At 38.2% G+C, this 14889-nt stretch overlaps 1 protein-coding gene across 5 annotated transcripts in view; it reads left to right on the plus strand.

The window, feature by feature from the left end:
- The window catches only part of jak1 (Janus kinase 1), a 52435-nt gene that overhangs the window by 14212 nt on the left and 23334 nt on the right, over window positions 1–14889 (plus strand). For all 5 annotated transcript variants that reach the window (XM_086046874.1, XM_086046875.1, XM_086046878.1 and 2 more), the window contains 6 exons: window positions 3896–4019; window positions 5716–5869; window positions 8339–8502; window positions 12034–12302; window positions 13812–13927; window positions 14211–14381. In XM_086046874.1, coding sequence (XP_085903000.1) covers window positions 3896–4019; window positions 5716–5869; window positions 8339–8502; window positions 12034–12302; window positions 13812–13927; window positions 14211–14381 — 998 coding nt within the window. The remainder of the gene's footprint in view (window positions 1–3895; window positions 4020–5715; window positions 5870–8338; window positions 8503–12033; window positions 12303–13811; window positions 13928–14210; window positions 14382–14889) is intronic.

Below are 14889 nucleotides of genomic sequence, written 5' to 3' on the forward strand. Positions count from 1 at the left end.
GAAAATATCCGGCTCACACATAGGAGGAAGTAGGTCCGGTTCGTAGCTCCACTCAGTATTGGGAATTCTGTTGGGATCCAAACCATTTTTAATGTCTGTTTTTGTAAGATATCGGTCTCAGGCTTCACTGTCTAATTTATCCTTCTAAAGCCAACGCCAATTTCTTGCATTTTAACATGTTTTTTTAATCGACAATTGCAGGGGTGCGCATGACTTTTTTCATGCGGTACTTGCATGAGTACCAGGAGATTGTCTTTGGTACTCACTAGTGGTCCAACGGATCACATAAGTCACGGTTCGGATCGGTCACAAATTTTGAGTCATGGATCGGATCGTTTTTTGTATGAGCAAAAAAAAAAAAGCTAAATCGAACTTTGTCTTCATTTATTTTCTAAAACGCTTTTGCCCATAAAAAAAAAAAAAATCAACTCCTAATGTCTAATATGGCCGTTTAGGATTTAAGAACACAATTTAATGCAATTTTGTAAGTGGTACAGTGTATACATTTCAAGATATCCTGCCAGACATTTTCAGCTGAATGTTTTCTTACAATTATTAGGCAAACGTGTTGTTATATATTAAATGAAGGCAAAGTTTTTTACATTTTTTTTCCATAATGAAAAACACGTGAACTGCAATTTAAGGCACCTTTCTTAAAAAATGGACAGCACATTACAAAGTAATCTAGGTCCACAATACAGAAAAAGAAGTTTAAAAAAAAAAAAAGGTAATTAAGCCAAGGAACAGCTGTTGAACTACCAGCTAATGATAACAGCTGCTAGCCACTAATGCTGGAGACTTGTGCTGTATCATACAATGACAGCGTGCAACTTACGTGATCTTGGGTATTCAACTTCCTCTGCTGAATGCCGACTAATCACGTTGCCTTATTGTGAACGCGCAGTTTTTTTCACCAACCATTCTGTGGATCGTGGCCATCCTGAACTGAAGCTTGATCCTTACCAATCAAAGATGTTTCGTTGCGCTGCACCACTAGTGTGTACAGGTATGCAAATGCGCGTCGTGACGCAAATGACGGTACGCATCGGTGATTTCTGTTGCACATGCGTACCTGCATACCACCTAATTCATAACCTAGTGCATAGCGCCCTCGCCTGTTGAACTCCACCTGCAGTCGCATACTGTTAATGGCAATTGTATTGTATTGTACAATACAATACAATACAATGGTTAGACCACCCCTACAGGTGGAAGAAAAATCCACAGAATTGCTGCACCAGTCTGTAAGCCACATGCTTTAAAATTCAGGAAAAAAGTAGCATCTTATAGTCCGGAAAATACGATATCTTTGTATCCCACGATCAAACTCAAGAAAAGCACGCGGATCGAATCGCTATTTCACATTTGTTCTGAACGTAGCATAACAACATACAATGGGTACGAGTGAAGGTATCACAATCAAATATTGGCAGAAGATTTAAACCAGTAGTAGTAAACCACTCATTAGAAAGAAAAATATAAAGGCCAGGTTGGAATTTGCCCAGAAAAATACAAAAACAAGCCAGAAAACACCTGGAAGAAAGTTTATAGACTGATGAGAACACTTATGTGTTTTAAATGTGCTCTAAAGTCAAATTAACTACCATACTCAAATCATGTTGTCACGCTACATTACAGCATGGTAAAGTGTCATCATGTGATGAGCTGATTGTCATGTGAATCATTAACATGAACATTGTTGAAAAGAAACTGATGATTTTCCACGTAATATACACTCATGGAAAGTTGTTCCCTTTAAATGTGGGTGTTGACTATTGCGATATGGATATTATTACATTTAAATGGTAAATGATATTTCACTTGTAAAGCGCCTCACCCTGAGTTCACATTCACCTACTGATGGCGCAGGATCAGGAGCAACTGGGGGTTCATTATCTTGCTCAAGGACACTTTGACATGGTCACAAGGACCGAGTATCGAACCCATAACCTCTGCACAACCTCAACACGCAGACGCACGCACGCAGCCGCACCCCCCCCCCCCCCACACACACACACAACACCCTCCCCCCCACGTCAGTTGGACGCATGTCACAGACCCAAACCGAGCCACTTTCTGATCGTGACCTAAATAGATCTCGGTGGCGTGCTTGAGGAGGTTTACCTGACCCTGGACTCAACCATAAGAATAAGAATAAGAAGGTCTTTATTTATCCCACAATGGGGAAATTTGCAGTGTTACAGCAGCAAAGATATAGGTCACACAGAGACGGCGGCACTATGTAACCGTTAATGTATAACATTAGTAATAGTAGTTTGGTGTATTATTTTAGGATTTAGTGGGTTTTTTTGTTTGTTAATAGAGTAACTGTGAAGAGAAGATTGAGTGTACTGTATATGGTGCAGATAACATTGATTTATTTTAGTCATTAGCAACTTTTGATTAACTGATGTATAACTGCCCTACCATCTGTTTACGCGGAAGGAGGTTTTAAGTGCATTTAAAGGGACCCAAATTCATTTGTGGAGAGCGCTGAGCCTAGTGGCATCGTGTGTGACTGGCTGCTGGAGTGAGAGTTAAGTTGAACTTTTTGTTAAAGTTTTGAAATTTTTCTTGGAGAAGTTTTTCTTGGAGTATTCCATTGTAAATATTTTTTTTTTCTTTGTTTGTTGTTGTTGTTTTGTTTTTGTTATTTTATCACTTGAGTCCTCACTGTAAATATCTTTTTCACCTGTTGGTGCAATTTTGGTGAGATTAAAAAACACACCACTGAAGTTTTTCGACCGTGCCATCGTTTTCCTTAAGTTTCTCAAACGAACCCGTGACAATATGTGTATATATTTATATGCATATACAGGTATGTATATTAGAGCGAGAGAGAGAGAGAGATGCCTGAGTGCACGCCACCTCTCTGAGTTCAATGGCGCATTTCTGGCTCAACGAAAGCGGATTAAAAGGGCGCAGGTGCCCCCCAGTGGACACGCGGTTAAAAAAACATAAAGTTGCGTGGGACTGTAATGAATTGATCGCAATTAACGCGATATTTTGACACACTATATATATATATATATATATATATATATATATATATATATGTTTATATATATGTGTATATAGGTATGCATATATATGTGTATATAGGTATGCATATATATGTGTATATAGGTATGTATATATATGTGTATATATGTATGTATGTATATATATAATCTGTGTATGTATTGGGAATGTCCCAATATCGTGATATGGCCACGATATTCTCTCATCAACCACCGGAGGGTGCTGGAACTGCACAAATGTAAAACAACCCTGGCTTTTAAACAAATTTGCCGCTATTAATATCGTGACATGACAATGATGACTTTGTGGCAAATTTAATATCGCGATATGATATTGCTGATATTGTAACATCCCAACACAATATTTTTTTCGAGATATTGTGCAGCCATGTTTTGTAACCATAATAGCCTTCATTTAGTTGCTGTAAAATCAGAGGAAGCGCCTCTTTGGAAGTAGTGATAAGTGTTTGGACACCATTGATGAGTTAACAAATTCTTTGAAAACATTGCAATTTATGAAAAGCGCTCTATAAATAAAGTTTGCTTGATTGATTGAACGAGTTCCAATTCCTGCCAATATGCAGCTGCTTTGCACATCCACTGAAGAGTGGACCAACTTTTCAAGGAGAAGTGCTCATCAACAAAAGATTTAGACCAATTTGTCAATCATATTTTAGAGAAAGGGCATTTTGTGTATATAGAAAAAGCCTTCCATTTTTTTCACGAAAAATGGCAGCAAAAACAAAACTATTTTTTGAGTGTATATAATGTTCATGTCAAATCATGAAGCACATGAGTAAAAATATTGTTTGTGGGATGAACTTGACAAAAGGTATGAGTTTGATTGTTTTCCCTGTTTGTTTCCCTTTCTACAGCCATTTCTCCAATGTGCCACAGTCTCTTTGGCCTGTACAATGAAGTGACAGGCATGTGGTGCCCGCCTAACTATGAATTCAAGATCACAGATGAGACCAATATTAGGTTACTCTATCGCATGAGGTAAGATTGAGTTCCATATCCATCTCGGTCAAATAGTTGCAAACATGGATGGACTTGTGGACTGGTGCATTGTCCTGGTGGAAATGCCACAGACAGGATTTGGAGAGCATTTTGCCGTGGGGCAAATTTAGTGCAAATTTTCTGCATGTTCAATTCATCATGAATAATTGTGTGCACTCTTCCCACACTGACTCCAAACGGTACACTTATTGTCTCTATTGACACTCGACAGTCCTCCTCCATAAAAGTACGAATTTTCCCCACCAGCTCCGATGGTCTGACTTTCCTTCACCTCCCACATCTCTCACAGACTCTCTGCCACCCTTAAAGTTTTTGTGCCAACGAAACATGGATGGTCTGCACATGCAAGTAAATCCATAAGCAGTCTGAAGCACTTCATAGGTCGGCATAGCAGTCTTTCAGAGCTAAACGCATCCCGACTGCATTCTGGAAAAAGTCAGCTGTGACGAGCGTGGTTTAGTAGGGTTTGCTTAACATCCATGTTCAGTTGTCTCTTTCAACCTGGAATAACAAAAATTGGTATTCTATCTTATTTAGGTGTATTTTAATGACATATGATGATGATGATGATGATGATAACTGGCCCTACGAAGAAAGTCTCAAAACTTATTGAAGGCACCTTCTACATACTGTATGTATGTATGTATATATATATATTAGGGCTGGGCGATATGACTGAAAAGTATATCACGATATAAGTGTTTCATATTGGTCGATATCGATATATATAGATTTATATATATATATATATATATATATATATATATATATATATATATTTATATATATATATATATATATATATATATATATATATATATATGGATCTGTTTTCTGATCCTGTTATATATGGAACTGTTTCTACAACACTTTTTCCTTCCACTTAGCTTTTTGATAATGTCCGTAAATACATGCAGTATTTCTCATCAGTTTTCCATGATATTCGACTTTGAGCTGCACCTGTACATATGCTGTCCTATAGGCCTGTGAGGAAACAAATTTACATTTGAAAGATAGCAATGCGAACCATCTTATATATACTGGAGATTATAAATCTGATAATGTTCCCCTTTATTAGGAACATTATATTCAAGTAATAGTTTATGCAGAAAGAGCAGCGCAAAAGACCCTGTTGTGGATTGCACATATCATTTTGTGCGTTCTGCTTTGCTCTTTTTATAAAAGTTTCGGTATAGAAAAGCTCATGTGCACAAGTTTGCCACATGTTATGGACCTTTGTACATCCCTCACTGTAGCTTGTTTTACATACAACAACAAAAACACACCTACTGTTACTGACTGTGTGACATGTTTCAATGATAAGCAACCAAGCCCACTAATAAAAATGAGATCACTGTACTAATACTGTATGGCCTCTGCAGTCACTTGATAACAGTCTGATATAATAACTTCGAGGTAGAGCACGCTGTAAAGGCAGACATTGACATGAAGCATTAATTTAGAGGAACATCTGATTTCTCTCTATCAATGTGGGTCAAAGCCTCCAAGGAAAGAGGATTAAAAACTAGGAGGATACCTTTTATTAATTACAACATTTAGAAGTTATAAATTGATATAGATATCAAGATTCAGTATAATCAGGTACATTTTAAATGAGTTACGCTATAAATATTCATCTCTAAACTGTTTTGTTCCCATTTACTTTGACTCTCAGGTTCGTTTTCCGGAACTGGCATGGCATCAATGAAGAGGAGTCTCCAGTTTGGAGACACTGCATAAGTAAACTTAAAGGAGGCCTGAGCCAACAGAAAACACCAGAAGGAGCACCACTTCTGGATTCTCCCTCTCTTGAGTACCTGTTTTACCAGGTACTTCATCTGCAAGCATGTTTTCTGGGGAGAGGTGGGGTATGCTCTGGACCAGTGTCGGCGTCAGAGCACATCTAACCATGAAGTGTGGGGCTGTGCAGTAGATCAATGCGGGCAGTTGCATTCTGCTGCTCCATCACTCATTCATAGCTTGCATTGCGGCGGTGTCTTTCCATTATTTCCATGAGTTAACAAGTTGAAGACAGAACCAAGTGGGCCTTTTTATATAGCACTTTGACACTGTGGTCTGAAAACATGTTTCTCATAGTCGACGATGAATTCTTGTACATTACTGTGGAGGTGCCAATAATCAGTCCAGGTATGAAAGCAGTCAGCCTAAATAACATTGCCATCAGTTGCATGTGGCACTTGGGCAACACGTGATGTGACCGTATACAAATAATCAACAGCTACTCTTATTTATATTTATTTTATTATTATTATTATTTTTTAAAAATCTTTATCTCATTGTTAGTAACCTAAATAGATTTAATCATATTAAAAAAAACACAACGTTTGGCATGGAAATACTACACTGGGGGCGGGGACGTTGTCCATGAATGGCCCCACAGATGGTGCCGACAGTGACCTTAGGTCTCTGTTATCAACGCTGCGCAGGCACATAACGGGGAACCTGACAGATGTGTATGCAAATTATGCGCAAAGTATGTCATACACGTGTGTGTATGCACTGTTTAAAAGGTCTGACTTTATTTAGTTGTACACGTGTGTTAGAGGGTGACACGGGAGTGTATTTTCCCTTCCGTTCCATTCCACTCCCACAGAAAAAACTCATGTTCTGTCCCGGTCCCGGACCACAGTTTAAAAAAAAAAAAAAAAAAAAAAAAAAAAAAAAAAATCCTGTCCTGTCCCGCTCTCGGTGGAAAAAAAACAACTCCCACTTCGGTCCTTCTCCAGTTCAGACTGACACCCACTCCCGTATTGCTCCCATTTTGGAGGTCAGCAACATTAAAAATGGCTGCACATGTACATTTTTATTCTTACTTCTGAATAATCCCGTCTGCTCCCGTGAACATTTTATCATGTACCTTCCCAATCCTGTGATTGAAAGTAAAGTTGACTTCCGTCCCGTGGGAATCTCGCGGGATTCCGGAAAAAATGTACATAGTATGAATCCTGCACCATCTTTGATAAGTGAGAGCCCTGGAATGGTGGCCAGCCAATTGCAGGGCACACAGAGAAAAATTTGCATTCACACCTATTGGCGTTTTAGAATGATCTTAAAATGCATGTTTTGGGAATTTGAGAGTACTCAGTATAGTCCAAGTATAGGTTATTAAGAAAAAGTCAGATAAATATGCCGCTAATCCTTGTAAAGCAGTGATAGGCAAATTCACAATCTCAGACGTCTGTCTGTCTCTGTATACTGTATATCCATCTGTCTCTATATTTATCCATCACAACTAGAATGGCTAATGTGAGTTGGCGGTTGGTGCTTGCAATGCCAGCATGCTTTAAAAAAAATGAGGTAATTGCTGACATGATGAAGTATTTATTTGTCATTTTAATGTCAGCTAATGATTTGATTAAAATTGCATGTGTTCTAATTAAAACAAATAATGCCATACATACATACACAAGTGGCATCTTATTAAGATAAGAACATATATATTTTTTAATTTATATAAATCATATGGAAAAATGTTGAGATAAACATGTTGGTGTGGCTTGCGAAACCCGATACAGTTTCACATGTAGCCCCTCTGCAAAATTAATTGCCTACTCCTGTTTTGCAGTGGTATATTATTGTAAATGTTTCTTATTAGTACTCTACCAGGCACTATATACGACAAAAGCCTTCAGGGATTTATTTCCCCTACTGCAAAACAAGAAGCTCCTGATGATGGCTGGGCTAATTGCTGTCAGTGTCAAATCAGTACAAACTGATTGTCATAGTTTACAGCTAAATCTCAAAACATAAACCTAAAGGGGAACTCAATGCAAACATTTTTTTTCAAGAATATGTTCTATGCAAGCCCACGAGTTGAAACAGGGCATTCTGATAAATATTGCGTTTGTGCAATAAGTGTTAATCCACTAGTTTTTAGCCATCTGTGGGGGCGGCCATTTTGTCTTCTGTCGACTTTTCGACTGAAAATGGCATCACAACGACCAATCACGGCTCCGATTCAGAAAACAGGTCAGCCGTGATTAGTCGTTGTGAGCAGTTGTGATGTCATTTTCAGTCAACAGAAGTGACAAAATGACCGCCCCGAGAGATGGCTAAAAACGAGTGGATTAACTCTTATTCCACAAACGCAATATTTATCAGAATGCCGTGTTTCAACTAGTGGGTCTGCTGTGAACATATTCTTGAAAAAAATATGTTTGGGTTGACTTCCGCTTTAAGTACAGACACACATAGTCATGTAGAAATACAAATAAACGAGCTGTCTCCTCTTTAACTCTATTCACATATTTTTACGTCTTTTCGTTTTTGTCTTCCAGGGCCAACGTGAGTTTCACACAGGTATGATACCCCTTCGAACATGCCTGTCTGAGACAGAACAGAAAGAGATCGAAAATGAGTGTCTCGGAATGGCTGTGCTAGCTGTTACCCACTACGCCATGACCGTGGATATGCCCCTGTCCACCGCTTCTCAATCACTCAAGTAAGATATTCACTTTAGCAAAGAATGTCTTGACTCTTTCGATCTTAGATTTTTCTACATGAACTGAAACCTTAAAATAAACTAGAGAATTTTCAGCAATTTTTCAGTTGCTGAAGAGCTGACACTGAAGACATTACTGTACTTTCTGGACCCTGCGGCTTTTAATTTTTACTGACGAGCTTCAAGCTGCCAATAGATTTACCCATCGCCTTGTCACATGAAACTGTCCTAGTCTACCCTCATACTGATTCATCAGCCATTTGCGGTTGGAGTGCGCACGAGTGTTGGAGGAGCAGGCTGTGGAAGTGTGTGTTTATGGCTGTGTAAGAGCGAATATTAGGGCTGTACAATATATCGAAAAAATATCGATATTGCCATGTTGGTCTATGCAGTATGCATATCGCAAAAACATGCAATAAGTTTCTTCTGGAACTGTACCTGAATTCGACCAGTAAGATGCAAACTCAAATGCACATCGCCACCAAATATTTGGACATTATCTAGGGGAATTACAATTAATTAGTTAAGAATATGTTGAGCTTGCTTAATTTGCTGAATGAAAAAAATATTTCATTAGATGATTAAAACTTCTGTAGGTACATGTTAAATATCTATATCGCTATATTAAACAACCATATCCCATATCTCATGTTTTTACAATATCGTGCAGCCCTAGCGAATAGAGAGAAATAGTAGAGTGAAAATTAACACCTTGAGTTGAGCTTATTGAGCATAGGAAACGAGTGCCATAAATATAGCCACCTCTGCAGTGCGACCGCAGTTTCTCTGTTGTTTGTTTGGCCACCGGCTCCCACCATCGCTGGCAATGGACGACAGGACAGCAAGTGAAGCGACATTCCCTCACAGACTTATATATAGGTCCGGGCATCCCCTGTGTCTCCCTAACACATTACAAATTGGTTTTCAAATGCTGCACTGCTGCATGGTGACGCTTGTCGGTGAATTGGACTTGTGTGACAAGGGAGACTGAGAGGTTTGGGGGAAAAAAAGCATCAAGCGTTTAAGGTAAAGGTAACGTAAAAAGTGTTTCAAGAAATCCATCTCTGTGACCACTTTCTTTGCATAGCACCCTTGTTATAATGTGAAGACCCGCGGCTATTAATACAAAGCGGGCAATGTGCGAAGTATGTACACATTTCTTTTTATGGCTGTTGCGGCTTTTTATCACGTGCGTCTTGTAGTCCGTAAATTCAGTAACTGAGGTGTAGAACAAAAATTTGAATTATTAAAGTATATTTGATATACTGTATGCTGTTGTCTTTTATGTTTTCATAACCTCAGTTGCGCTGCATCTGCACCATACAGTGACAGTAAACACTTTCTAGTTTGTGCTTTTTTGTTTTTTGTCATTCTTTCAGCACTTTGTTACAGTCGTGGCTGTGTATGTGGTCTACAAGCAAAGTTGAGCTCAGTGTCTCAAAGGAGCAATGCGAGTCTATGTACTCGCGGGCACGCATGCACTGTGAAACAGCAAATGGCTCATAAAATCAGATACAGTATATATTTGGAACAGTTCGATGCCGTCAGTATCGCGTTAGACTCGTGATCAGAAGTTAGCACACTGCCTCACCCTAAACGCGGAACTGCTGCCTGCATAGAGTCCTTTGGCATGCGAACATATAGCAAGATGGCAACCTGAGTCACAAGAACACTAAGACAGATTGATAAGGATTTAAAAGCACCTTGTGATTGGGGCGGCAAGGCCCTGTGGTAGAGTGGTTGTCTCCCAGCTCAGAGGTTGGGTGCTCGAGCCTCATTGTGACCATGTCGAGCCTCATTGTGACCATGTCGAAGTGTCCTTGAGCAAGATACCAGTTGCTCCTGATGCTGCGCCATCAGGAGGTAAATGAAGTACAGTGGGAAGTGCTTTGAGTATCAAAGGTAGAAAAGTGCGATACCAGCCCATTTACCACTTATCAGAGTGTTTGTCAAGTAAAATCTACTACAAAGAGGCTCACAAAAGAGAGAAAAGATGATGGATATTACATGTAGATGCACAAACATACATGGCATGCCTGGACACACACACTAGGGATGTAATGATTCACTCAAGCCGCGATTTGATTCGATTTTCAGGGCCTTATTTTCATGTCAAGTAAGGTTGCCACAAACGATTATTTTGCCAGTCAACTAATCATCAACAGTAGTCGCGATTAGTTGATTAATCGAATCATATGTAAATCGCGGCATAATCGCACCAGGGTCTCATATGACTATCGGTAGCTTACAGCTAGAATTCTTTAAGGTATGTACAAAAGAATAATAAAGACAATTAAGATGAAAGTACATTTAACTTGCATTAAACTTTGCAGCTTGTGCCAGCATTCTTGACATGTTTATAAATGGAGTAATTGAAATTGAGGACAATACTGTGGTCTTAATCTTTTAAATTGTAAATAGTGCATTTTAAAATGGAACCAAAAACTATACACTATGCTGAGTTGCATTAATACTATGAAATTACCTATAAATACAAAAAAGAAAAAATGATTTCACTTTTTTTGGGCACCATGCCTTTTTTTGTAAAAAAGAGTGAAATCATATGAGTAAACTTAGAGAAAAGCACTGTCCTAAATAAAACCAAACTAACAACTTGTATTGGTTTTTAATTTTGTTTTCATTTAACCTTAATCCAAAACGTTTTTTATTACTTCTCTAATATGCATAATTTGATCTACACATTCAAAATGTGGTATGCACCCAGAGTGGGGAAAAAAAACCTTTAAAGATTAGGAGGAACATAATTTTTTATTATGCCATTCTTTTATTTTAATTCAATTCTTGCATTTTAGTTTTATTTACATCGCTGCATATTTTAAGCAGTTTATGTCGATTTTACATCGAGTTTTGATAAATCGTTACATCCCGAACACACGCACACTAATAAATACTGCTACTAAATAACGTACAAATAGTTTGTAAACTTTGTCAAATATAAAATTCTTACACTGGGTGTTCTTTTTTGAAAATACATTTTGCCATCAAAAGCACATTTTCATTAGTGTTGTTGGTATTTCGTCGAAGAAAAGGACTGTTCATGTTTGAGGTATCACTAAGCCAAAAATGATTTATAGAATAAAGGTCACTGTTGCCATAAAATATATCTTCTCACAAAAAGCTTGTTTTCTGCATTTTTGGGTCCGACATGGGTGATTTGGGTGTAACCAACCGGTGATTACTAGAGAATGGAATGAGGTAGAAACAAACAATTTTTGGTGATTAAAGAAAATAATCTAACCTTTCATTTGGTAGTTTCTGTGTTTACAGAGTCATGAAACTATTCTGTGAGCCTTGAAAGATCAGTCAAAATGCTCTAAATTGGCTGGCACTCGAGGTTCTCTTTTTTGATAATGACTGGCATTGGAAGAGTTAATAGCAAACGATTCATGCAGAGTAATGTGTGGCATTATGGTTAACATTTAAGGAAGTGATAAAGGCGGCGTAATACACACATTAGGTAAAGAGTAATATTCCTAATAGATTCCTTTTTTTCTGCTTTCATTCCTCCAGCTACAGGCATTTCATTCCAGAGGCGCTAGATGCAAGCATAAAACAGCGAAACATTGTGATACGAATCCGCATCAACAATGTCTTCAAGAAATTCCTCAGTGAATTTAACAACAAAACCGTCAGCACCGGCAACATCACTCTGCACGACCTGAAGGTTAAGTATCTGGCTACTCTGGAGAGCCTGACCAATGGCCTGGGCAGTGAACTAATGGAGCCCATCTCGCTGAGTGTAACACAAGAAGGAGACACCATCAATGGAGGAAATTTAAGTAAGATTTTCTTGATTTTTACTTCTTGGGCACTGCTTGAAGAGAACATTTTTGTATTGTATTTTTGTGACATGCTCAAGTCAAGTCATATGTATACCCTTAATCACAAAACAGTCTCAAAGCCCCACAGTTGACAAGGATAAGTGACATCCCCGGATCTAAACCCCCCAACAGGGCAAGGGAAAACTCGGAAACCAACCCATCCATTCCATCCATAATCGAAACCCTTATCCTCACGAGGGACAAACAAACATTCACACTCACAATTACACCCAGGGACAATTTAGGGTGTCCAGTTAACCTACCATGCATATTTTTAGAATGTGGGAGGAAACCAGAGTAGAGCTGTCCCGACTAGTCGGCACAGTCGACGTGGCCGATGACGTAAATACGTCGGGACGCACAACAAACCGTCGACGTCAAGTATCGATGACGTAAAATACGTCGGCACGTACGCACGCTTGAGTGTCGATGACGTAAATACGTCACACGTGCATTGCGTCAGTTGTAAACAAGTGCGCACAATAGAAATGGTCCCCGCTAAAAATGCGGACAAAAACGTCCAAAGTATGGACATACTTCAAAGAAAGGTCGAGCGAGTTGGTCGTCTGCACCCTCTGTAAAGCTGATTTGGCGTACCACGCATCATGGCACATCAGCCATGAACGAAAACTTTAAGCGACGTCACTCAGGAGTACTACTGGAAAACGAGAGAAAGCAGAAAGCTGGAGTATCGTAAATCCATCTAACTAATTAACTAATATACCACGGTTTTACTGAAATTGCTGTTATGTCCGACGTATTAACGTGCATCGTTAAGTTTCAAGCAGCGGGTTCCAGTCAAAGTTACGCTGTGTTTTGTTTCAACTTTGTGCATTATGTAGCTAACGTTTGCGGAGCTATTTCACTCCAGTCAAATTGTGTTGGTGCATGTAGGTAATGTTTTCGACGGTTCCGTTGCTTTATGTACCTTAAAACGGTAACACGCGACATCAGTTTATATATCTGCTCCGGAAAGCTCTCTGAGGGCGCAGCACAGCATGCAGATCGTATATTTAGGATCCTACAACACTTTCTTTTTCTATCGAACATTTTATCAAAGGCTTTTCTATTGATATCGCGATACATATTGATAATGAATTATTGCCCAGCCCTGCCTGATGTCTTTCAGCATTTAAGCTCGAGTGGCTCAATGACACTTCAGAAATTCAAGTTTTCTTCCATGACTTCTGCATCTAATCCTGCTCTCTTCTGTTATTTTGTATTTTTGTATATAAAGACTGTTTTTCCACTTCTGTGTCCTTCTGGGTCCAAATTCTGCTCGTCACGTGACAAATGTGACATGATTTTGGATTTGATGAACTGGATATATTTGATATAGTGGCACAGAACAAGTGTAAACCAACACTAACTTGTGTTGTTTGGTTCTTTTAAGAAACTTGTAAACCTTACAGTTAATTCATTTCCAGTATTTTAAACTAAGCTGTAGGTGTGTGTCTGTGTTTACAGTGTACTACAACCAAATCCAAGAACAAAGCCCAAACCAGAGCATGGACAAATGGCATGATGTACAAGTATGTGTGTCTGGTACAACAGGCATTTCCTGGAGGAAAAAGACCCCGGCAGTAAGTGAAACTGTTGTTATCTTTAGGACATTCCACCCCAGTATAAGCTATATTATAGTAACAACAAAAACATTTTCGAAACTCGGACTCACAGTTCATATGAACAGTGTGTCTTTGTGTTACATTTTCATTTTATTCTTTAAATTGTTTGTATTGGCCTAGTTCTAATTGTGTCATTTTAAATAGCTTTTGGACTGAACAGAAATGTTCTGTTAACATGAGAAAAATGGTGCATTTGCAGAGTCTACTTAAATAACATAAGATGTGTGCGTCTTCAAAATAGATGCCGGTGATTTATAAAGAGAAAGGCAGGTCAAAGAAGAACAAGCTCAATGAAAATCTGGGGAAAAAAGATGATGAAGGCTGGCAGAGATTCTGTGACTTCCATGAGATCATGCACGCCGCCATCAAAGAGGCCACAGTCACAATTCACAGACAGGATCACAAGAAAATGGTGAGAAAAACAGCACGGGAGCACTGCAAATGACTCAGTGATCAACCTAAAGTCTTGCAAAAGCACTTAAATGTGCTTTTCAGTTTACCTATCTTTTACAATTTTATTAAAGAATATATATGTATAAATGTATATCTATATACTGTATATGTAAATCTCTCTATATATGTGTGTGTGTCTGTGTGTGTATGTATGTATGTATGTATGTGTGTGTATATATGTATATATATGTATATGTGTATATATATGTATATGTATATATATATGTGTATATATATGTATATGTATATATATATGTGTATATATATGTATATGTATATATGTGTATATATATGTATATGTATATATGTGTATATATATGTATATGTATATATGTATGTATATATATGTATATATGTATGTATATATATATATGTATATATGTATATATGTATATATATATATATATATATATATATATATATATATATATATATATTAGGGCTGTTAAGGGATTAACTATGGAGAT

The sequence above is a fragment of the Filicampus tigris genome, chromosome 12, assembly GCF_054856515.1.
Source record: "Filicampus tigris isolate MCC_2025a chromosome 12, RoL_Ftig_1.0, whole genome shotgun sequence".
Classification (NCBI taxonomy): domain Eukaryota; kingdom Metazoa; phylum Chordata; class Actinopteri; order Syngnathiformes; family Syngnathidae; genus Filicampus; species Filicampus tigris.